Source organism: Amphiprion ocellaris, chromosome 3, assembly GCF_022539595.1.
Source record: "Amphiprion ocellaris isolate individual 3 ecotype Okinawa chromosome 3, ASM2253959v1, whole genome shotgun sequence".
NCBI lineage: Eukaryota > Metazoa > Chordata > Actinopteri > Pomacentridae > Amphiprion > Amphiprion ocellaris.
The window spans coordinates 24,594,961-24,621,408 of NC_072768.1; the positions used below are offsets into that span (position 1 = coordinate 24,594,961).

Consider the following 26,448-nt stretch of genomic DNA (forward strand, 5'->3'; position numbering starts at 1 on the left):
ATGAGACAAAAAATGACAAAAGGGATAAACAAAATGACAAAATAAATAGATAAGGAACACAAACGAGACAAAAAGGAAACACAAAATGACAAATATGAGAACTAAAACAATGAATAAAGCAAAACACAAAATGACAAAAACCACAAGCGAGACAAAAATGAAACACAACATGACAAAAACATGTGAAACAACAAAAATCAGACAAAAAAAACAAGACAAAATACTACAAAAATGAGACACAAAATGACAAAAGAACAATGAACAATCTGATATTTTACTTTATCAAAACAACTTGTCATGGTCTCAAAATTATTTTTAAACTTATAGTTTTATAAATTTACAAATTGCAGGTAAAATCTTCTCTATCATTTTTACACTTTGCAAAGTGGTCCCACGGTCCAGATCGGACCTTCTGGTAGGCCGGTTTCGGTCCGCGGGCCGCATGTTTGACACCCCTGCCTGAGAGGATTCTATTGTTGCTTCAAAGCAGAGTTGTGGATGAAAGACAGGGTGAAGGATGGGCAGAGTCAGGCTTGTAGTAAGACATGGATTACTGTTATCATTTCACTGCTGTTGCCCTGTAATAGTGGTACAATTCAGTAACATCACGAGTAATGACACGACCTCCACCTAAACAAACACAGAGCTGCAGTGTAGGCATCGCACGAACACTGAGTCTTTTCAATAGACGGATAAATTACGGTCTTGGAGGGACAAGGAAGGGGAAGGCATTGAGTAAGAACTTAGCCGTCAGGCAGCGGTTTAGTTTGAAGTGCTCATTTTGTAGCTCAATGGAGGTTTAACGGTTACCTCACAAATCTACATGTGAATAACAACCTTGTGAGAAAAACAGAAATGTGTTTGAAGGGCTGATGTGATGTACTGTAGCTGTAGGCATTTTACTGACATTACAGTGGAGGCATGTAATCTAATAGAGTAGCTGTTGCTAAAAAATTACTGCGTTACAGCAGTGTCTTGTTCTAGCTCATGATCTCTATTCTACAACACTGTAATGTGAAATTAGCAAATTGATTAGCAAGTTAGCTAACCACCTATGTAAACAGTACAAATAAATTTGAGATAGCATGAGGCAGAAAGTAACGAAGTATGTTACTAAAGTCTTATAAGGCATACCATTATAGTAATGGAATTTGTACTATACCTCTTAATTTAATGCTACTTTGTTATTCTATTAGGAAACCAAAACTGATGTTTACAACCAACCATTGCTGTCCTGCTCACCTGCTAACTCTTTAATATGGAAGCGATAACTTCAAAGATGATATATTGTTTGACAAATGCTACAATTGGCAAGTAGAATATTTATAAATGTAAATGAAATCCATTTTCATATAGTGTATGTGTGTCCAACATGTGTAAACAGATATGTATATATCTAGTTGTGTGGGGACTCAAATCATTTCAGGTCAAATTGCAGGGACTGACTTTCCATATGGGGAAAAAATCTGATCCCCACACAGTATTTATTTTATGGCTATGACTTGTTTTTATGATCACGTTTAGCTTAGGTTTCTTTTCGGGTAGCTAAATAAGGTTAAGAAATTTGGGGTAACCTCCAGGAAATTAATGGAAGGTAATGCAATGTCGTCAAAAGGAACTCTCATAGTGGCAGGTTAATCTGTTTCTGTTTCCTGTTTCCCATGAACAAGGAAAATGAAATGAACAAGACATTTGTGATTAAGAGAAACTGAAAAAAATATGAGTGTTCCTTCTGCTTTGTGCTCAAACTGAATTCTTTGAACAGCCTAAAGCTAACAATTCATTCCACCATCTGTGATAATATTTAACAAACTTCTCTCTCTCTGTGACACCCTCCCTCTTGTCTCTGTGGGACCCTGGGGTCTTGCATTAAGTATTAAGTTACATGTTATCTTTTTTTGCTGGGACTGTGAAAAGGAAAGCAATCAGACAGTATAACTAAACCTGTTCAGTTTTGCAAACAGTCTTAGCTCCCCATCTAGTGGTGAAAACTGTGGCACACACACAACGTGACGGGATCTCTGATTAATTACAGGGCTTTCCCAGATTTCTGTCATGAAGTACAGGGCATATTTTACCCTAAATCATTACAGTTCTCTGGGCATCTTGATAGTCTCATGGTTAAGGTGGAGTGGAGTTAAGAGCATTTAAGCACCTGGCTATGACCCTGACGGGCATGCCCGCATCCAGCATGTCAGCAGTCCATTTGTTGCTTTTCATTTCTCTTCTCATTGGCGGCATTGTGTTATTTGAATAAAGCTGCATTTTAAGGTGTCCCTCTATAGCCAATGGTCAAAGGAGTGCCTGTGTATTGGTCACACAATCTGATCATTGTCCTTCAAAGCTGCGCCTAACAACTGATGACCAGCTGAAAAGCTAAAAACTTTGGGTGCACAGTTGGCTAAATGTGTATTTTTCTGACCAAACAATAGGAACAGATTTTCTATTTGCATATAGTGTTTATATTTTTGTTTAATAGTTGTACATTTCCGGAGACTAGAGTGCTTAAATTAAATGTATGTGTAAATGAATAGTGCCAGTGTCACTGGCTCTGATGCTGCTGCCCCAACATAAAGCTCCAAAGAAAACTACACTTCGTTATCTGCCACATCTTGCTGCACACATTAAGGGATATATATATATATATATATATATATATATATATATATATATATATATATATATATATATATATATATATATATATATATATATATATATATATATATATATATTGCAATGAGTGAGCCTCAGTCAGAGATGAGCGCTGTGCTGAACCCAGCTGGAATCCACCCATGTGATGACGTCACAGGGCTCTGACAAGCTGGTGGTGCCGGAAGAAAAGATGGCGGATCATGAGGAGCAGCTATCCGACGAGGAAAAGGTAAGACACCGATTTAATTACAGCTTAAACCTCAGCGGGACACATTTGCGCTCTAATTTTGAGTTGCATATGATTCAGTCTCTCGGTGCATCCCGGCGTCGACCGGCGATATGAAATTTGTAGAAAAGCCAGGCCTCAGCAGAACCGCTGCTGCTTCTGCTCTTATTATTTTTAGCTCAACTTCCGCTCATTTGCGAATCTCAAACGGAGGCTCCTTGTACGGTCCTGACTCAAAATAGGAACTGTGCACATATTATAAATTCACATAAGCTTACCTCCCACGATCTTTTCGTTCAGTGGACTTTCCGTTTCACTCCGATGTCTTTGGTTACTTGTGTTATGGAAGTTTTCATACACCAAAGATCGCTAGCTAGGTTAGTTAGTGTAGCGTAGCCGCAGCCTGCTAACAGATAGCAACACTTACCAACACGCCCTTTTCGCTGTTAGACACCGCTTTTCTGTCGTTACACACAGAAATGTTGGCAGTGGAGAATTGTCTGTTTATTTTATGTGGGGGCAAATTGTAAGCAGCCGTATGACAGACACCATATGCATTCTGCAAGCTAGCTTGCTAACTCTCGTACCTCTAATAAGTAGCGCTGAAATATGAGGGAACTGCGAGCCCCCTTTGATCAACGATATGACGGAAACGACCCAACACGTAACATTAACTACGCTAAACAATTTTAGCTTAAAATTGTATTTGTTTGCTCCATTCCCACCAAAACATCTGTGTATTTAAGGTCTCACATCAACATTTATTATTTTTAAAACGGTGTAACTGATACGTAGGTTGTCAAGCCCGTAATGTCAGCAGGGTTTACACCCCATGACGCCCCTTCAAGTGTCTGCCAGCACTAGCTCTGTTCATTTTCTCATTTCCTTAAAAGAGCACACGCACACACACTACCAAGACCCCGAGTTCACAAGAGATTTCAACTGCAGGTGTCAAGTCCATCTTGTACTTTTTGTCAATGTCACTACATTGCTTTTTTCTGAATTGCTTGCTTGTGGCAGGCTTAGAATCACTGCACATTAAAATCTTTGTTAAATTGTGTTTGCTTTTTGGTCAGGAATGCTGGAATCGGATACTTTGTGAGAAACATATCAATATATTAACAGCTAATCATTGTTTATCAAGGGTATTTATCAGTTAATAGATAATTACCTTTAAGTGTTCATTTGTTATATGATTCAGTTAGCATGGAAATCTACTGATTGCAGTCGCATTGATGTGAAGCTTTATGATCTTAGTTTTTCATGACTGTTTCTGCCACGGTTGGTCACAATTTTCATGCAAGTTGCAGACATATGTGATGCCTACACATATTGTTTTTAAGAATTTATGACTTAAATGACTAAGGGATTATGGTAAAAAAAAAAAAAAAAAAACAGTGAATGAATAACCAGTTAAAACAATCCATAATTGCAGTATTACTATTATTCTGAACTGACTTACATACATAAAGGTGTGTATTCATGAGTACCTGATACCCTGTGCTGTGTCTATTCTGACCTTGCAGTCTATTCCTGCTAAGCTTGTTAATAAACAATTAGCTATTATAAGCATTCAGTTAATACATTGTTGGTAACTCATTAGTTACTGCTCTAAAGGTTATGTAATGAACTGTTCATAGTAAGAACAAGGTGTAGTTTTATTTTGCCTTGTTTAAGTCTGAGTCACAAGTTTTTTAGAGTTCAGGCAGCTCAGCGACCCATGAATGTGAACGCGTCATACTCATCAACACACAGGCATCAGCTGTTAGCTAAACATTTCATTACAGGGCTAGGGTGTATAGGTGACTGTGACCATTGTGTGACTTTGTAATGTACTAGCTCAGTCATAAATAATATTTTCAGTTATGTGTTTGTGACACAAAGCTGCGGTAGAAAGGTTAACAGCTTTGGATGTTGGTGTTGTGAAGAGGATGGGTGGTCTTTTCATGCCTTAACCGCACGGTTTCTACACTTGTCAAGCCACTTCACTGTTTGACCAGACAGTTTGATTTTGTAGAGCTGAAAAAATGATGGTTGGCAACGTGCCAGGATGACTAGTAGACTACCAGACAGCTGATATAATGCAGTGTTTAGCTGAAGGAAGTTGTTCATTTCCTCCTTCGAATATGAGTGGTGAGGGACCAAGTGTCTTACATTATGCATTTATCCACTGCATGCGTGCTGTTAAAAGCATAGAATTTTCCAAGCAAACACCGCAGTTGCATTTTGCACTTTGAAGGCCGTCTCTTGGTGCATTAGCTCAGAGCAATCAACCATCTGCTCTGGCCCGCCAGCTTGTTTTGTGTATCTCAGACAAAAACTACATATGGAGGAAATGAGCATTTTCATCCACCTGACACAGTGACTGGGTACTTGTTTCTAAAAAATTACTACCTACTTTGAGTAACTTTCTCAGTGTCTAGTCATGAATTCTAGAATAAAAACAAAACTTTGGTGACCTTCCAGAGACTGGTAGACAGAACAAAGCAATCAGCCACAGCCAGAATCTCTCAGCACTCCACTGATGGTACTTCCCTGCACTCAATAACAAATCTGCAAACTTGCTCTTGCGGGAATCCTGACTCGCTGTGATCTGATATTATTGATGATTGTTTAATCTTTTTTGGGAAGTAGTGGCTGGGAGATACTAGGTTCTGCCATTTGTAAATGATTAAACAGCAAAAAGCATCACGTCTCTGCAACAGATACAAGCTTATGCTCTAAGACTTTTTGAGTCATTTGGGCACCAGCCTGCTAGCTTCCTGATTACAGCAAAGAAACCACATGAGTATTACAGGAAGCTGTCATTACTCAATCTCCTTAGCTGTCTGTTTCTTTGCTTTGTGTGTTCTAAGAGTCTGGACAGGTACAAGAGCCAAAAACCTAGCACTTTTATCATTTTACCCCTCAACTTGGATTGTTTACTACTGCACCTGATAGAGTGATTTGGTACATGGCAAACTGATTCACAGAGTTGACCAGCTCACTGCAGCCTAAATGTGTAAGCTGTCGTCAGCTGTTCACCTTTGTTTGCTGTAGCTTGCATTTCCTTTGAGTTGTCTAGTGGGAATACTTTATTTGCCAAACTTTTTAAGAAATACGGATCTGGCTAAAGGAGTTTGGATGACTGTGCTGTGGTTCTGTTTTAGACTGAGGCAGGGTATACAGTATGGTCATTTACACTATAAATTTACAGCATAAGAGCTGATTCTAATTTCAAACAGCTTAAGGTCCCCTATTGACCTTGCTTGTTTTGTTAAAGCTCTAGCATGTTCTGTTTTTCCTTAAGAAATAATTTACACCAATTTTAAAATTAATTATTAAATTGTGGTAATTTCACTGTATTTGGATTTGTTTAGTTGTTGTGTTGGGAAAAAAACTGATCAATACAGTGAGAAGATGCTTGTTGTAGTTTTTGTTTAGGTCCATTCCACTTTTACATGTATGATAGGATGAAGAATATAGCACAAAACTTTTTAACACTGAAAAAGGAAGTAGTAAAACAGTTGTTAGGAGAACTAAACACACATGCCATACATACCTGTGGTCAGAAGAGATAAATGAGGAGGCTAAACAAGTTTTCCAGTTCTCTCTTAGCCCAATCCGATTCAATAATGAAACTTTAGACACAGTACTGCTCGAAGTTTTATAAACAAGAAATAGGATGTGTGGCGCACAGCCTAAAGCTCTTTTTGTTTGAGGTACAAGCTGTAGAGCTAATATGGAAATCGATTATTAGTGGTCAAGAAGAGTCATAACTGATATATGGAACCGATATACATTTGCAGTAAAATTGAAAGTCGTTATGACAAAATTTAGAATAAGAAAAACACAACCACAAAACTTTGTTGAAATGCCTTTGTGCCTTTATGTTTACATATGTTTAATCAAAAGTGAACTTGACATTTATTTTTAAGTGCTACTGGTGATGTGATGTTTAACCAGTTAGATAGTGCTGTGGGCATGACATTGATCGAGACCTTTCAGGCATGACTACAGACTGAGAGGCATGCATGCCAAGTAGCACATATTTAAGTTAATTTATTTTATTGTGAATTGGCAAAAATAGGAAAATTATTATAAATGCTAAATATCACATCTGATAATCAGCCAGGCCATTAATCAGTCATCCCATAGTAGCCACAAATATTGTAATTCCTAATGTACAAATCTTTGCTTTAAAACAAGACAAAAAATAATATTTTCTTTGTCTGACTCTAGTGAATCTCCTAGAGGCAAAATCTAAATGCAGTTCCAAAACACTTCACTTGCTGAATATCTGCTTATCAGTACACACTACAATTTACAAATGTACCCTAAATGCCTCACATGCTGGCTACAGCAGACACGAGTTTGGCAGCTGTGCACAGAGAAACACCAAGGCTCCCCAATCAGTTACTGCAGCACAGCCACTCAGACAAATGTGTGTCCTAAAGTTACTTTTAAAAGAGAGTAAGGAGGCATTAAAGTCAGTTTTGCGCTTAACGAGAGGAGTGTTTAAATATGAATCTTGCAGTTGATTGTTTCCATATAATTGTGGAAAGCCTAGATCGCAATCACAATCACTTGTGCAGCCCATTGAGGATCACAAATGCACTTTTTTTTATTCAGTTGTTGCAAGTAAATGGTTGATTAAATTCCTGATCTGTTGTCACTACACATTTATAATTTGTTGATCAACAGCACTGCAAGAGAAAAAATAATAAGCTTCTACTGTCCGTATATGTGCATGCTTGTGTAACTGAGGTTGATGTGGTAGGCATACAGGAAAAATAGCAATGGAGTTTTATGTATGGAGCGATACTGCAGTACATGTGATGAAATTTCTAGAGAGAGTAAAGACAGCTCTTTAAAGCAGGCAGCACATGATTCAATGGCGCATTTTAATGTGCCTTGTAATAATTTATAGGAAGAGCTGGTTCTTTTTTACCGTGGACATGCATGCCATACAAATGCTCTTCGAACACTACTTGTGACTGCTACAGGTAAAGTTAATGTTTTAACTCCAGAAGGGTAAATTGACACAACACACAGCATAGCGCTCACAGTGTCAGCGATGGTAGCTCAAGTCATAGTCACAGAACAGTAAGGCGTAGATGAAAGCATCCACTGAATCCCATGCATAGAATAAAGTATGTTTACATGATTAGGCCATGTATGTGACTGGATCTGTGTAAAGATTAGGACATCTATGTCGAAATTGCTAACATTTAAACATGTCACATTTCATACAAAGTAATTTACATACAGAAAGAGTGACAAAATGCACTCACTTTTTCATGATGGGAGAAAAATACATGTTTCAATCCAGATCGAGCTGCTAAATTACTTCACTTTAATGTTTTTTGTCAGATTTTCCTATTTGGCAGCTTTATTACAGTCCAGACAGGAAGACTTAGTAAGAAACCTCTGATAAAGCATAATCCCTTTCAACAATACACTCTAAATTAAATAATAATAAAATTTAAATGGAGAGTCAGGGAGAACTCCCAAGAGTCCTCTGTGTGTGTGTGTCCCTGAGCTCGACTTGTGAACAGCTGTCTTAGACAATAGGGATAACATAGATAAATGTGGAAACTTGGTGGTGTCTCCCTTTAACTGAAGAATGCAACGTCAGAGGAACACTGTCTGTACGTGCCTGTAGCAGAGCAAAACAAAAGAACTATGCTTGCTTTTCTGTCTAAGCACTCAGGTAGAGTACCTTGTCATGATGAGACCAAAACTGGCACCTCATTTAAGTGTTAGAAGGAGCTGAAGCCTCTGTGTGGTTCATATTAGGGCAGGTGACTTGTCTCCAGAAGACAGTTATGAAAGCTGTTACTTTTGTTTATAGGCTATTTTAGAGTCTTGTAAACTATCTGGTTAATGTTGCCTTGCTGGGATCAGTGGCTTTAGATTGCAATGTCTGCATGCTGTAGGTTGTAATCCAAGCTACTGATTTTAAATGTATTGCATAGCTGGATGCTTTACATAAAATTATCCTACTTCTGCAGGCAGAATGTCAGGAATAGGTCATTGAATATTAGCTGAATAATATTATGCACATCCAAAGTAGACAATTCATATTGACATTGACAACTTGTATAACCTACCATCAAAGAAACTAGAAGGAACAGCATTGCATGCAGATAAATTACCCCAAAATGTCTGCAATAGTTGTGATAGAAACATAATGGTGATTAAATCACAATGATGGAGGTCATGATACCAGAAATTTGGTAGTTGTTACCAGTACTACTGAATCTCCATGATTTGTAAAACCTAACTACTTACCAAAATTATAAGTCAGTCAAATCAATGCATTCAAAAGTACACTGTTTTACTTGATAAAAACCTGCAGCACACACAGTGGGCTAACACACAGAAACAAACATTATTGAACACTGACAGTAGCTTACTAAAGAAATGAGCAGAACCCATCTCAGGTTATAACAACATTTGCAAGTTAGTTATAACTGAAATAACTGCTACAACTGAATTTAGAGCATGTGGGTTATTGGACTATATTTTATTTTTGCCAACTGCCTTAAAACTTCTAAAGTAAAAGAGGTTATGAGCTATTTGTATGTTTGCTAAAACAAGCTCATGTTAGCTCTTGTAAAAATTGTGTATGGAGCATTGCTACAACATATGCAGCCTTTTCAGTTCAAATACAATAAAAGTAACATGTCAGGATGTGAACATTTTGATGATATTTTGTAGCTGTATGATTAAAACAGCTGACACTTGCTCACCTTAAATTTGGATACAGATCTCAGTGTCTTTCCTTGGAAAATTTAAAACATTTCCGATGTTCATCCTAAGTGGTCTATCATTGAAAAAGGAAATATGTTAGTGTTTCAAACTGCAAGACTGTATACATTTTCAGCAAATCATACCTGTAAAAATGTATCATGTCAAACCATGCCATAGCAACTTTATGTACTTAAACATATCATTGGTCTTACCCTCCACAGCACGCAGATCTTTTGAGGGGTCTGCTATTGCTACTTAAATTTCCTGAGCTGTGGAGTCCCCATAATACATCTACTGTCCCAACTCCACTTTACAAGGTGGAAGTAATAAACATACAAGTTGGTTGTCAGTAAATAAAATCAGAAAAAGAACGGATGTAATGCATTATGGGATGCAGTACAGATAGCTCCAGACACAATAATGGCTACTACCCTTGTGGTAGATAGTAGGGATCAACACAAAAACAAATGAAGTGGTGTACTTGAAACTTTGGCTACTCCAGTATGTCATCTTCTGGATATTTAAGTTTGCTAAATACTACTTACTGCATTTGGTCAGAATCATATGCCACTAGTAGTCAGTGGACTATTTAGAACACAACTTAGATGTAAAACACAGTGTTGTTATGAAAAAGAGAGCTGAAATGTATTACCTTGTGCCATATTGATTTTTATAAAGTCAGTTTTTACTGTGAAGAAAAGCCTCTTCAATCAAGCAACATGTCTGCTTCTAAGGGTATTTATCTCAAACATCACAGACATAGGGTCATATTTCTTCAATTTAATTTTGAGTTGACCAGCCACCACCTGATTTTGATTAGCAGAAGAACATTTCTAGTTAGCCTAAGGCTGTCTGACGGGCGTCCTCCTCTCTGCCATCCTACCATGGGCTTATTATTCATAAATTATTGCCCTTGCATATCTACCAGCCCTCCAGTATTCACCCACATCAGACTAGTTTTCCTCTGAACTCAGCCTGGTCTTTGCTATCGAATTTGGGGTGCCAAGACTTTCTTTTCCTTTTCTATCTAGGATATTGAAATGGCAACATGCCAGGTTAGGGGATCACACTCAGGGAGATGATGCAGCTTAAATGCCTGTGGGGCAAGTCCTGCTGGGTTTTTTTAGATTATTTTTTAAAAATTTCACATATCTGGATTGGCATGATAAGGATGGGATATGTGTGGTTTTCAGTGTCAGTGGGTGTTTTTTGGGATAAAGAAAGGGTTTCTCTTAAAGGGGTGTAGGGTGGAGTTGGTATTGGGACAGTACAGTGGGCGTGTCTGTTGCAAGGAAAGGAGGGGTTGTTGGGTAATATGAGGATGAATATACGGTAAGCAAGTTGAAAGAAAAGACACCAGCTGGTGTCCAGGCCAAGACAGCACAAAGAATCCTACGCTACAGGGGAGCCTGTGTCCCATGTTCTTTGTGTGTCTGCTAGCTCTAGTATTTTTGTGCTAGCTCCTTGACTGGCTTACATATGCACGTCAGCTGCACCCTCTAAGACTCCTTAGAAAGAAAAAGGACTTACGTTTAAGAAATAAACAAAGCCCTTATTTCACACAAAATATAAACATTGTCCCAAGATCAGAATGTTGTTCACTGTGATTGACTCATATTTAGATAACACTCAGCCTCACTTGCCGTCTCTCTTTTCTTGTGAAATAACCAATTTGCAGTCAACCCCCTCTCCCAGCACAAGACAGTGTCAATGCTCTTGATTGTTTAAGCAGTGACAACCCAAATATGAATAACCACTTAGCTTAAGCGGTAGAGATGATGATTTTTGGATGTCTCAATACAGTTTATTGGCTTAAATTCAATTAGGCTACATAGCAACGTTTATCAGACGGGGTTCTTAAGCCAAACACTGTGAGTAGTGTAATATCATTCCCCACAGAGACTCTTTTACTCAAGTTCAGCCTTTCGTGGCACAGTGGCAGTCAGTGCTCAACACTAAAACTAGGTCTCAGAGCTGTGAAGTGTCCCAACAGCCTGTGTCCCAATAGAACAGACTGAAGGAACACTTAACATTGCAGCTCCACATTCAAGGGTTGAACCCTGCTGTAATTACCTCCATCAACGAGGGATACATTTTAGGTGCCATTTGATTAGGTTACAAGACATATAAAACACAATTTAAGTCAGGTTTGGTTTAAATGTGTAGTGAATTCTTTTTTTTTTTCCCAGTGGAATTTCTCAAAAACTGACGAAGTGCAACATTCACAGTTTTTATTTTTGTCCGTGTGAGTACTCTTTTGTAATAAAAAGCTAGTAAAGTTCTGCATGAAGCAGACTAATCGCCCTGTCAAAGATTATGCGATTGTATCTTGGCTCCCTCTACTGCACAGTGGACTTGTAGTGTACTGTTTTGCCATCTAGCAGCATCTTACAATCACAAATACATTAAAATACTGTATAGTTCCACAATCCATAACTATTTTGGCTACAAGAAAGACAGATGGTATCAACCATATTTCTCAATCATTGTATCTGCTGTCACTGTGAACATAGTGGGATGATTTCTCAACATGCTGACCTGCAAGAAAAAAGTAGTCTTGAATGTATTTATTTTCATTTGTTTCATTCCTCTATTATCGCAGGAGGAGGCAGGTTGTTGTCTGAGTATGATAGTAGAACATGTTTGACTTAGAATAAGAGCAAATGTTATCCTGTTTTAACAAGCTTTTAAAAGTCAGTGTCTCACTCATAATACATTTGGTGGAGTGTTCCCCTCTTTCTGTCAGTGATTCATTTTGAACCACATCACACTTCACTGGCTTCGTATCCCCCCCTTGTCTATGTACCCTAAAACAGTTAGTTGTTGTAAAAGTATCCCTGCCCATTCTTGTGCAGCCCTGACCGGTCTGTCTTTAGCTTTAGGTGCTACACTATTAATTGTGAGAATTCTCACAAATGGAGTAAGATATCTGTCATTGGAATTACTCAAGCCACTGTTTAAAGTGTTCAGTATCTTGAAATCTGTTTTATGCCAATCATTCAAACTGTTGATGAACATTCAGTGTATTACCCAAACTATTATTGTCTAGCAAAAATATCTGATATGGCATCAATGTAACTGCTCAGATTTGCAACATAATGTACTCATCTTACGTCAGTCTAACTGAAACAAAATTAAATGTGTGTGGCCGCATTTGTTTTTTGTAGTAGAAGTTTAAGCCTGACCCGAAGACTGAAAACCAATTATGGGTGTGCCCTGCCTCTTATCAGTCACATCTTGGGTTGGATTACCACCCCTGGCAACCTTGGAAAGGAGAACATGTCCAGAAATTGGATTTATGATTATACAGTATTACAATCGAGTAAACAGCCAGACAAGATACAGGAATATACATTAAAAAGCAACATCTAATGTTATTTCTAATGATGAGATTGTACATTCAATGTCCAGCTGTAATTACAGTACTCCTGCAGAACTTAACTCCTATTTATAGACTATATTGAAACCAGATCAAGCCATGGAGTTCAATTTGCGGTCAGGTATTTGAACTAGTTAGGCTGCTCTCCAATTGTGTTGTCTTTTAAACATCCATATAAATGGACATGTAACATGATGAAACATACTTGACAATTATTGTCGGATAATGTTGTTTTTAAAGCCATGGTTGTGGCAATGCACATAGAAATCTCTCAGTTTTTCTGTTTATTGTTCTATATCGTATAATGTGACTGACACACACTTGATATATTTTTGAGACTTTGCCATTTCAGTCATATAAAAGGTCAATTTTCAATGTGTAGACAAGACAAAAACTGCGTTTTGAACTTTGTCTGTAGTCTTTATGTGGCCCAGCATAGACTATTGACAAATGTATATCTCAACAAATTATATATATATATATATATATATATATATATATATATATATATATATATATATATATATATATATATATATATATATATATATATATATATATATATATACGTATATACCTGGTGCTTGAAAAAGGCCCCTACAGTGTCTAGGAGATGCTCTCTGCATATGTAAAGTCTGTTTACACTGCTGTCCAGATTAATGAGGGAGACCCAATGCAAATTACTCTTCCCACAGGGATTTCAAGTCACAAACACACACAATTTTCCACCAGCTGTTCTGCAAAGTGTGTGTTTGTGTCATGCGTTCGAATGGGCACACACCTCCATTGTGTTTCTGAATTTTAGATTGTTCAACATAAGTGGGTCATGATTTCATGACAGAGGATTAGATTAATGCAGATAAACTTTGATCTGAACATCACACAAACAGACATGCATGTTCCTCCCGCAGTGCCTTCCTTTCTCTCAGCATCACTCATTAGCAAGAATCAATCTACAGCTCTGCTCGAGTGGCAGTGCACTTGTATACACACACACTGCTAATAAGGGCCCACGGGACAGACACGTGCAAACACACACTCACACACATACATACACTTTCTGTCATACACCAGCTTGTGAGACCGGGGGGAACCTGGGTGATCCGCTGTATCCTGCCAATGATAGAGAGAGGTATAGAGATATAGAAGTAGAGTGAGAGAGAGAGTGTGTACTGGAGTCCTCAGCACATTTTTATATCCTTATATGGCTGTAAACCAAGCGGGTAAGGGAGGGGCTGTCGTCTCGCTGTCAGTTTGACATGTGACCTGGAAATAGGAAGTGTTGTTGTACAGCAGCAGAAGAGAAGTAAAGAAGGGGAAAAAATGACTGCTCGGATGTGCTGTAGACTGAAAGAGACATCAGACACCCTCACTCCACCCTCCAAACCAGTGACACAGTTGCATTACACCCTCTGTTGGCTGCACTGAATAGATGTATTCTCTGTTTACATTGTGAATTTGTGACATTCAGTTGTTGTACTTAATGAATGCAGCCCTCAAGCTCTTAAGCAGAGAGAAGTTTTGTCATAAATTTCATTTCATTTGGTTGGATTTCACTTTGGTTAATGTGTAAAGCATTTAGCCTTCCTGATATAACATGGTATGAAACCACTGTCTGGTTTTCCCACAACATGAAATATTAAGCTGCAGCCTCAAATGTAGGAATTTTTGAGGTAAAAACTTCAAGTTTAAGAACTTACACTGCTTTTTTGTCCGGTCAGTGACTCTGGTCTTAAACTGCATCTTCTGTTTTGTTTGCAGGTACGCATAGCAGCTAACTTTGTCATCCATGCCCCGCCAGGAGAGTTCAATGAAGTTTTCAATGGTCAGTACTCTGTTCCTTTTCCTCTATGTAATTTGTGTTTTAAAAATTTATGTTAGGTTAAGTGTGATGGTATTGCTCTGTTAAATGTAATGCAGGATTCTGCAGCGGCACACAGCTGAATAATGCAAAGCACTGATTTATCACAGCATATAAAAGGTTTTTTGAATTGCCTCACTATCATGCACACAGAGCCTGTTGTCTGGAGGAAATAGCATTTTTAAAAAGAATTTGTCAAGAAATTGTTCATATGCAACTGTTCTGTTCATACTACATTTCGTCGTGCCCAAAAAAATGTTGAAACTATTTTGCAGGGAGTCTTAATCTGTAGAAATATGCAGGACATAGATATTTATTAGCCCATATGAATAATTTCTGATACAGGTTTAAGAATGGTGGGTTTTTTAGCTTTCTTCACATATCCAGATTATTATTTTGTTTCTTTAGTTACACAACTTTCAGAAAAAATCCATATGCCAGCAGAACAGTTTAAAGAAGGGTAGTAGCAACTTAATCAGAGGAACAGACAATTTAGCAGGCAAACACAGGTGTAACTAATAAAAGCTAACAGTGGCTGCATTCCATTTTAGTTCTAGTGCACAGCCCACTGGCACATGTAAATGGAACAAAGCTATAATTTATAATATCATTATGTATGCAAAATGTTTCTCAAAAGACTCCACTGATTGTTTTTAATAAATAACATTGTTTGACTCCACTGGTTGTGACGGCAATCTACCACTGTTAAATATTTTTAAATAATATAATCTATTTAACTAAATCTGCTGTAACTAAGCCTCTGTCTGAATTCCGAAGTATTAAAAAATACCCAATTGTATCTGTGAGACATTAAGTCAGTTGGGTAAGTTTATTGTCAAGTAATTTGTCTTTTTTCAAGTTCTGTGACCCTTGACAGTTAAACCAGTTTATTTCTGTCTCTATAGGTATGTAGAAATAGTCTTACTGACTGCTGATGTTTCTACCACATAAGATGGTGTAGGGTGAAGCTGATTCAGACTGAGCTGAAATAAAATCAGCAAACAAGATAGAAAATATCTTGGTGTAAAATGCTGTGATTTTAGAGAAACGTGTGAAAAGTATTGCACCATTACAGTGTACATTGCTGCCTACTTTAGTGTCTTGTTTGATTCTCAAAGCAGGTTTTTCACAGTGCTGACTATAATAATTTTTGCAGGGCCTAAACAAGGAGCTAAAATGAAAACCATTTCATTTGATGTGCTTCACAACACAATAATGTGGCCATTGAGAAAGTAAAATGAGACTGATGTTTTGGCCAAATTGTTGCTCACCCTGCAGCACAACTGTCCACACTACACTGTCAAAGTTGTGCCCCTTGAGAAAGTGTGTGTATGTATGTTTTGGCATCGTTAAATCCTCGTCCTGCCTCGATAAATGTCGTCACCTCAGTGGAACGCCAGGAGGGCTGGCTGTCTGCTGCTTATCACAAACTGACAGCCACATACACTCACATGCACACAGAACACAGTCCCCTATTGCCACTTTGCCCTCTTTCATCTCTGTGCGATTTTATAGCCTTTTCCACTGAGCTAATTTACCATAAATGCCACTAAGACTGACTGCAGGCAGCCTTGTCTTTTGTATTTCTGTGCATGTCATGGTGCTTATCTGCTGTAACTGTATTCTGTCTTCCCTCTCCTCCTTCCTCTCCTGTCTAATATTCACACAATTTTTCTCCTTAGATGTGCGATTGCTGCTCAACAATGACAATCTTCTCAGGGAAGGTGCAGCGCAGTAAGTCTCCTCTCGTGCTATTTCCAGGTCTTGAAAAATGTTTTTTGAGTTTTCAGAAATGTGGAGAGAAACATGGATTCAACAAACTCAGACTCACAGTCATTCCACATAGTGTGTTTTTAATAATTAATAGGACAGTTTAATAACTCCAAATACAGCTGGTTTGACATAATGTTTGCCAGCTTTGTTTACTTTTTTAATAGGATCATACAGTCCATTAGAATTCAAGAAAAAATAGTCTTCAGCTAAAGACTTGTTACAACTTTAATCTGTAACCATTGCCCAAACCCTATTACACCTACACTGATGAGCCAAGTGTAGTGACCAGTCTTGCTGTATGTACTGTTGGTCTTTCATCTAGTGCTACAGCAGCAGTTCCAACCTACCGAGAAATTAACTGCACAAGACCTTTGAAGATGCCCCTTGGTATCTGACAAAGTCCTGTAATTTGGAAGTTGGATTATACTTGTTCCAGCACATCGCTGACATTGTGCCACTGGTTTATGGCTAACCACTGCAGACCAGGAGCACCCCACAATCCTTGCCATTTCAGGGAAGCTTTGATCCAGTCATCTGGTCATCATATTTGGCCCTTGTCAAGGTCGCTCAGGTCTTTACATCAGTGAGACCCAACTATTGTCTTACCATCCAACATATTCCAGACCTAGACATGCAAAGTTGTTACAAGATCAAAATTGTTCACTTTAGCAGCGAGTGGTCAAAATGTCTTGGCTCAGTGGTGTATATTGCCAAAAACCTTAAAAATTATGTTTGGTCAAAGTAGAATTTGTGTGTGTGAAGTAACTTCTTGTCTCTCTCTGTAGTGCTTTTGCACAGTACAACTTGGACCAGTTTACCCCCGTGAAAATTGAGGGCTATGAAGAACAGGTGAGCTCATGTTTCATCTTTTGACTTAGAGGTGATGGTGGCAGTATGAAGGCTAAAGGCTGGGTAATGCTTTCCGCACAAACGTGCCACGCGGAAATGAGACGCTTGGAAATCCGTTTGAGAGACCGTGTGTGACTTTATACTCCAGGCGACATCTGCTCCCAAACTGCAGGGGGCAGTGTATCGCAAACACACATCTACCTGGTCTACTCTCGTACTAAACTAGAGTAGAAGAAGTTTGCCATTGTTCACACCACTTACAACATGGCATTTTACCGATTAATTGCATTTCAGCAGTTAGTTTTAATTTCACACCATGAATTGTTTATAACCCGGTTACCACGGTGATCTCTGTGTGATGAATCATATAAATTCCTGTAATTCTGAACTTCTGCTGCTAGGAGCTTCTGTTCTTCCTGCAGCTTTGCGCATGTCTCTGTTATAAAAATTTGGAGGTGCGCGACGTGGAAATTTTCCACTTGAGATGGGCTGTGAGGGGGCGTGGCTGCTAAAATGACGAAATTTGTCCGCACGGAGCTGCACGGACCTCGCGGATGTGGCAAGCATAAAACAAGCTTAAGGAACCGGCACTGGATGACATCACGTGTGAATCTGCTGACTCACTCCCTGCACTTTCCTATCATTCTCAATATTAATATTGTATTATTTTAACTTGAAACATTTCCGTTACTACTTTAGCTGACGTACATCAGAAGACAGTATAATTCAGTTCATGAATTATATCCATGAGTTGAACAGTCGCATGTTATATTTCCATTATGAAAAAACTTCTAGCTGTTTCTTCTTTCTTTCTTTGTAGTATCATAAGAAGTAATGAGCAGTAACAAAGTGTCAAGCTTATTATGCAGTTACAGTTTATCTGAAATTCATTAATAAATTCGAAGAGAGGTTGTGGCATACAAATGGTTTTAATGGTATAAAAACAGTAAAGGTTTTCATTACTATTGCACTAATATAATTGTATTACTGGCATTAAAGCAGAGAAATGGAATTGGATGAAATGATCAAAGACATCCAAGTTTTCTGTCTTGCTTCCTCAAGAAATAAGATCACAAACATGTCTTTGTTTTAATGTCATTGGGCTTGCTGCCTGTGAGTTTCAGTGAAAGTTGAACATTGTGGTGATTGCAGCGTCTTATGTAAAGATGTCATCATGTCCCTCTGTTCCCATATCGAGGTCTGAAATTCCCCAGTCTGATACCCAACAGGCTGAGCTAAGTGTTGATGTGGCAGACTGTAGTTGGAAAGTTCAGGCTAATGCTTTTGGGTTCCTCTCCTCCTTTTTCTCTTTCTGTTTTGTTTATTTGCTCATTGTGTCTTTTTAATTTGTCTTTACTTTGCAACAAAATATCCTGCCCTAATCCCTTCTGTTATTTTTCATATTTTTTTTTACCACTTCTGCTTTTATCATTTGCATTATTCTTCCTGGTCTTCATTCAACCTCTTGTCTGATTATAATTTTTTTTTCTTTCTGACTTACTGTATTATGTTTCCTATTACTCTTTCTGTCACTCCTTTTTGCTCCTCTCCCCCTCCTGGCTTTTCACTATCTGCCTATCTCTTTTTTTTTTCCTTTTCCGTCGCTCTGTATGCTAGGTCTTAATCACAGAGCATGGTGACCTTGGAAATGGCCGGGTGTTGGACCCCAAGAATAAGATCTCCTTCAAGTTTGACCATCTGAGGAAGGAGGCCAGTGACCCAAAGCCCCATGATGTTGACAGCTCCCTGGAGGGCTGGAGGAGTGCTGTGGACTCAGCCGTCAGGGCCTATGTCAAGGAGCACTATCCCAGCGGAGTCTGTACCGTACGTCAAGCTTACTCCATAACTACAGTGATGTGCCTGCAATCACTTAAAGGAACAGTTTGACAGTTTTCAAATCTATTCACTGTCAAAACTACATGAAAATCAAACAAGATGGAGTTTAATTACAAAACTTCCATCTTAGCCTTTCTGCACCTTTGGAAAATAGAGGCTAGTGTGCAGTGCACCTTGCTGAAATACATTAAATGTTGCATCAGAGCAAGTTTGTTGTTTGCTTATGTTTTTATTTCATTCTTTTTCACTGACAAATACCATACACATTTTTAAATGTCTGTTTATTCATCTGATGCTATTCTAAGGTAGTTCACATTGAGTCAAAACAACAGTATCAACCCACCTAGTGCAGAGTGGGAAGTAATGGCAGGCCAATATGTAGATATGCTTGTGGTCCACTTTGCAAAGCAACTGTTGTCCTACTTATTAAACGTGCTGTATATATTACAGTCTCTAAGTAGAAGGTCAGCATGAGATTACTTTTTGTAGCGGTTAACCACAAACCACTGTCTCATTTGATGGTTGCACATGTACAGGAAAGTAGAATTCAGAAAAGCACCAATAAACTGTGAGACAAAAATACTGCTCACTTGTGAAATCTGAGGATCTTTTTGTCATCTCCCTTCAGATTTACGGGAAAACCATTGACGGACATCAAACCATCATTGTGTGCATCGAGTGCCATCAGTTTCAACCAAAAAACTTCTGGTATGTTTCAGACAGTTAATATTAAATGTGATTTTGAGATCTCACACACGTTTTCTTTAGAGACACACATTTAACATACAAAGCAGTACACTACTTGATTCCAGATGAGCCTCCATTTTAGGATGTAGTAAAGATGATGACTGAATTGCTGTTTTAATTTAAAGTTTTTTTGTTGTTTGTTGCCTCTGCACTTGGCATAAAAAGAACTTTTTTTTTGAGTTGTCTATAAGTCTATGTGTTCTCATGAACACAATACACCAGGAACATCTTGAGTGAAGGTCTTGTAATTTGGCACAAAGATTCACTTTGTTCATGAATAAACTGATAAAATTTCAGTGGTTATAAACTGCTGTGACCTCACAAAACATGGTTTTGGCCATAACCCAAGATATCATATGCTAATGGGATTAAGTGATGAAAGAATGACATTGTATTTCCACAACATCACTGTGGCATCATATTGCTCTACAAAAACACCTTTGTGGTCATTATCCACTGCCATAGGTCTGGAAGAGGGTACAGAAGGGTAGATTATGTATTTATTACATATTTGGTCGGAGACTGAATTGGCGTCATGTGTAAAACATCCATTTTTTTTTGAAATTTGTAGCTTCTTTGCAGCAACATCTGTACTCCCTGACAACAGCACTTAACTACAACTTAACTAGTTGGCAGACGTGTACAAACGAATGGAATCAGTAATGCTTGTTAGTGTTAGTTGTATTTTTTCCTAGAAATCCAAACAGTGGTTATAGAATTCCCAGGAATGCTTTCTAAACCAAACCTTGTTTTAAACGCTGAATCAGCTAAAAAAAAAAAAAGCCTCAAATGCTGCTTAATGTGTACAAGACCTTTCAAAGGCATTACTTTAATTGGCATTTCGCTCTGGAGGGTTAGGGTGCTGGCCCACAGAAACATTGCTGAGCTTTTTCTGATCAAGTTAATCTAATTGGATAAGAACTGAACCAATCCTCTTTGCTGCTGGGTTTTACAGGGCTTATGGGTTGTTGGGTGTAATGATCCAACAACTCCTGTATTTGACTGCCACTGTTGGCTCCCCCTTTTCAGTAATGATGAACCTATCAAGGGGATTTAGTTGTATGATTATGAAACTGAATTTGAAGTAATTTGAATGTGACACCACATGTATTTTTCATTTTCAGCTCTTTGATTTCAGGTCTATAACTTGGAAAAAAATAAATTTACACTGGGGTACTTTGATTTGTGGCATGAAGAGATTTGTGAAACAATACTGGGCATCTCAAAATAGAACACCCTGCAGTGATTTTTTTATCATTTTGGATCTTAAAACTCCTGGTATGATCTTCAAGGTGATCTCAACTGATAAAAGTTGTTCATATCTGTGTTTGCTGAAGTTCCCTGTAAAGCAAAGAGAGTTAGAGGAGTGTACACTCCCTCCTGCAGCCTCCGTTTCTCCGATGCACACCTTCTCTCCCCCTCGCTCAGAACCAAGCACTGAAGCTGGGGCAACAGAGCCTTCTCCATATCTACCCCCACACTCTGGGACTCCCTACCCCAACATATCTGTGACTGCACTGACCTGACCACTTTCAAATCACTCATTAAGACCCACCTGTTCAGAACTGCTTTTAATATATGATACTAATTTATTTTTATGATGTGTTTTATGACTTGTTTTATGATGTTCCTCTGTTTTAATGTTTGCTGATTTTATAATGTGACTATATAAAGGGTCGAAGTATTTTGAAAAGCACTATACAAATAAAATATACTATTATTATTACTGACCAGTCATGAGACTTGGAGAGACTGAAGTCTGGTTTCCCTCTTCCTCTGCACAGGAATGGACGCTGGAGATCAGAATGGAAATTTACCATCTCACCATCCACCACTCAAGTGGCAGGAATTATGAAAATCCAGGTAATATGTTTAGGTGTTTCATTTTGGAGAGTCAGATATGTTGTATTATTATGTGATTATTTGTGTGTAGACTTCTACAAATTCAGTACAGTGCACACTACTTGATTTCACTTGCTACTTTGTGGTCAAATTTTGGTGAATTTGTGTCACACTTTTACCTTGTCTCAGCAGCAAGTCATCAAGTTCTTTTTGGTTTTTGGTGTATAATTGATCAGTTATTTTTTTGGGGCTGTTTTAAGATGTTACACTAATGACAATAGTTTGGGTGACATTGTTACATGAAGGCACAGAATCCGTTTTAGGTACTTGGTGAACTGAGTCTAAACTTTTATCTTTTTAGGTTCATTACTATGAGGATGGAAATGTTCAGCTGGTGAGCCACAAAGAGGTTCAGGAGTCCATGTCAGTTTCTGTAAGTATAGTTCCATGACCTAGAGCGCAAACATAAGCTAGAGCAGTCATTGCCTTGATCAAACACAGGGTTAGGACGACAGTCAGCTGATGGCTGAGTCATGGTAATGTTCGTGATGAATATATTTAACATTGAGTTCATTTTTCTGTCTGATAGAACAACACCATCTGCAACTGATTACTGTTTCCTATACATTGATTTCTTTGTGGCAGCCTGTATTTAATTTTGAAAGTTGTCGCTGCTAAGTAGCTAGTTCTTTGCCATCCTGCCTCTTGTTTCCCTACCTGCTAGATCGCTGTTGGTCCTCTGTCAGTCAGCTGCTCTCATCCTGTGAACAAACTGAACCAGTACCAATAGCCGACCACTACTGTCAGTTGCAGTCCAAAACTGCTGAGTTGGAGTTTGTCTGAGAGACCAGACACTCAGTGGAGATGTAGCTGAATATTTTCCCCTGTTTTTTATTTATCACACAGTACTGTGTATTTAAGTTGATTCTACCTCTGTAATAGAGTCCACTGCAGTTACGGTTTTGCAGTCTAGGAGTGCCGTTAAGATCTGGTGGCATATGTTTGTTTTTTAAATTATCATTTACAGTGTGAAGGTGAAAATCTTAGCACACTAAATTGTTTTATGATGCTTTGTCCCTTTTTCTATTAATATTAAAATTGTGTCTTTTCATCTTTCAGAATGAGGCTTCAACTGCAAAGGAATTTGTTAAGATCATGGAGGCTGCAGAGAATGACTATCAGGTATGTCCTCAAATGAAATGGAAACTCTGTGGTTAATATGCTGATTGCCTGCTCTTTGTTGCTGGGAAACTCAGCTTTGACTGTAGCTTGGTTTTTGTCACTTATTCATGAAAACAGAGCTTCCAGAGACATTACAGTTCTCTGTTGACAGATTTATTGATAGTATGACATATTAATTTGGCTAAAATGAAAAGTTATGGTGAACTTGTGTTACTCTCATCACAGATCTCCAGCAGAGGATGTTACTTTTTATAGTTAGGATGCTGATGAATTTGGATATGTTTATAAATAGAGAAATTGGCACCTTTCCCAGATGAGCTGTGACAACACATAAAATGCTGACAAACATAATATGATGATTAGTTTTTGTGTGCATTACACAAAGTATATGTGAATTATCTAAGAATTGTAGACAAAAAAACCCCAAAGCAAATAGTAATGTTACTGTCATCCTATTCCTAGTAGTTATTGAAGTGCATTTTTCACGTACTTTATTTCCCTACCTCCATCCATCTTTCTTCATGTTTTTTTTTTTTAATTCCTTGTAGACGGCCATCAACGAGAATTACCAGACCATGTCGGACACTACCTTCAAAGCCTTACGCCGCCAGCTTCCTGTGACACGCACCAAGATTGATTGGAACAAGATCCTGAGCTACAAGATTGGAAAGGAGATGCAGAATGCTTAAAAAACAACAGAGAAGATAACAGACAGATCCCCCCTCCGACCCTCATCCCCTCTCAAACAACGTTGCATGACTGGATAGTTGTATCGTCTTTGTACAAAAATTAGAGAAAACGGGCAAAGAAAGGTTTGGTCTCACAGTCAGATATCACATCACGCCACACATTGGATGACTACTTCCCTTGTTTTTATACAGACACTGTTAACTCCTCTGTATATTGAATCTATTATGATAAAAGTAATTGTATTTGGGAAAATGTAACTTGAAGAAATATTGCAAGACATAGGAAAGGTGGCGAACACTTGTATGCAAAAACACCCTTATAAAGTACAGTATCACATGTGCAATATTTATTGTGTCAGTGAGACCATGCCATTTGTTTGACCTAATGGAAAAACGGTTTAAATTTGCGATAATGGTGAAAACTATTTTTTGGGAGAATTTTGTTTGCATTTACAAAAGAGAACGATATTATGGCTGAAACAAACGACTCCCTTCACTTCACGGTTAATGTCCCATAGGCTCAACAACAAAAGAAAAAAAAAAAAAAAAGAAAAATTTTGTGTTCATTGACTGGTATCTCTTGGCACAAGCAGCCACTACTGTCAGCCACTCAATGTTCTTGTTCCCTCACCGTTTGTCCTGTATGTGAGATCTCAAGCTCGCAGCGCTCCTGGCTAAATCGCCTTTTTGACTTGACATCTTCTGAATTCCCACTCAGCGCAGGGAGTTCTGTGACCACTTAACAAGCTTAATTAACAAGTCATCAGTCGTTAAGTAATGTGCATAATGTCCCATTTACAATAAAATCAAAAAGTATCACTTTCTCCTCCAGTGCTTATTTTTATTAAAAACAGAACCTGACTGTATTATATAACAAGGCACATTGTAATATATACCTGTATGAAACATCCTGTCTGTCAGTTTGGTGATTTATTTCCATGAGATTAATTGTAATTCAGTCACAATTATGTTGCATTAAATGACAAATTTTCTATTTACTGACTCACTCATAATTTCTGACACTGTTTATTTACAGATATATTTATCGAGGAAAAAAATCAAACTGTGATATAAAAAACTTAACACCAGGATTCTTTATGGTCTAAACCATCTTCTACCTGCATTACACTTCAGAGCACTGCTTGACTGTACTTTTGTTTTAAGGAACAGAGACAGAATCATAATGTTGAGTGTGCACAAAAGTCTTTTTAGATGTCCAGCCATTCTGATATGTGGAGGGCATCGGCAGTGAAACTAAAACATGCCCTTAGCTGTGGACACTTCCAGTGAGGGTGTCTTTACACTTTGCCTCTTGTATAATTTAACACAGAATAACCACCTGCACAAATGAGTGGCTTGGCATTTGTATCCAAACTGCCCATAATTAGTAAATGCAGCATTCTAATATTACCTTACCTTAATAATACCTTACTGCAAAAGTATACGGTCTCCACATTGTTGTTTTACCACGGCTATACTGCGCATACAGGCTCTCTGTAACAAGACACAACTGAAATACACAATATGCACTCAGAATTAAAAACACTTTTTACAGGTCTAAGTGTCAAATGTTCAGTGAGCTCTCTCTGTACTGAACATCTCTTGACCTCTCAGTTGGGCAGACACCATGAGATTTACTGCACTAATTGTGTCATGTATTGCACCAGATTTCATTCAAGACATGACGTTTATTACTGATTATTTTTTGTGTGGTTATATGAAGTTAGGCCTTAATCGATGTTTTTTTGTTCATGAGCATTAACATACACACTTTGTAAGAGTTCAACTCACTGGAAGCCTGCTAATGTTTGATAACCTCAATCCCATCATTCAATTCAAAATGCCCAAAATACACAACTTGATGAGCATTCAATTCTACTTTTGCATCAGCAATGTCACTCAAAGAGCAAATCAGCCAAAAAAAAGAAGTTTCGCAAAAAACTTCATCAGCATCTGGCAGCTTCATCTAGTTGCCAAGTTGGTCCTTCTGCGGAGAAGTTTGTTCAGGAATGGCCTCTGAGGAAGGGCAATAGCCAAGAAATCACTTTTTGGGAGAGAAACGGCTAAAATGTGAAATGTGGAATATGGAATATGCAAAAGCTCACAAAGATTGGAGTAAAAAGTAATGGAAAAGAGTCCTGTGGAGTGCTGAATCAAAGTCTGAAATGTCCGAGTCCAATTGTTGACAATATGTGATATGTCATGGTTCTGCCAGCCTCCAGTGAAATATGCCAGAGAGTCTATCATGGTTCGGAGAAATTGTCTGATTTGATGGAATCACGATTGCTGAAAAGTACAGACAGATTATGATTCATCATGCCTTTCTGTCTGGAAAGCATTGGATTAGGAACAGGTTTACTTTTCAGACAGTGATCCGATGCACAAAGATAATACAGTGAAATCATATTTGGAGAGGCAAACAGCTGATGAAACAGTGACAGAAATGGACTGACGTCCACAGATTCCAGACTGGAGTATTATAGGAGCTGGACCTGGACAGAGAAAAATAAAACACAGCCTAAGTCTGGGAGGTGCTAACAGAAGCATAATATACCACAAGATTACAGAGGAAACTACATATGGAAAAGGAGGTGAAAAATAATTAATACTGTGTACATATTTATTCTGTATTCAAGTAGTGTCTTGACACAAAGACTGAAAAAGTGTCCGTGCA

At 38.2% G+C, this 26,448-nt stretch overlaps 1 protein-coding gene across 1 annotated transcript; it reads left to right on the forward strand.

Annotated features, from left to right (window-relative positions):
* The first annotated feature begins 2,785 nt into the window (after positions 1 to 2,785).
* Positions 2,786 to 24,768, forward strand: LOC111572788 (capping actin protein of muscle Z-line subunit alpha 2). Its single transcript, XM_023276609.3, has 10 exons — positions 2,786 to 2,884; positions 14,757 to 14,820; positions 16,539 to 16,590; positions 17,415 to 17,478; positions 19,096 to 19,302; positions 19,943 to 20,022; positions 21,846 to 21,924; positions 22,265 to 22,336; positions 23,023 to 23,085; positions 23,634 to 24,768. The coding sequence occupies exons 1-10, from the start codon at positions 2,801 to 2,803 to the stop codon at positions 23,772 to 23,774; spliced, it is 906 nt and encodes a 301-aa protein (XP_023132377.1). The 5' UTR covers positions 2,786 to 2,800; the 3' UTR covers positions 23,775 to 24,768.
* The last annotated feature ends 1,680 nt before the right edge of the window (positions 24,769 to 26,448 follow it).

Excerpts from the sequence above, each read along its gene's own strand:
- LOC111572788 (XM_023276609.3), top strand. The coding sequence starts at position 2,801 with ATGACGTCACAGGGCTCTGACAAGCTGGTGGTGCCGGAAGAAAAGATG. Across the intron at positions 2,885-14,756 it reads AGCTATCCGACGAGGAAAAG|GTACGCATAGCAGCTAACTT; the intron begins GTAAGACACCGA and ends TTTTGTTTGCAG. Across the intron at positions 21,925-22,264 it reads CAGGAATTATGAAAATCCAG|GTTCATTACTATGAGGATGG; the intron begins GTAATATGTTTA and ends TTATCTTTTTAG.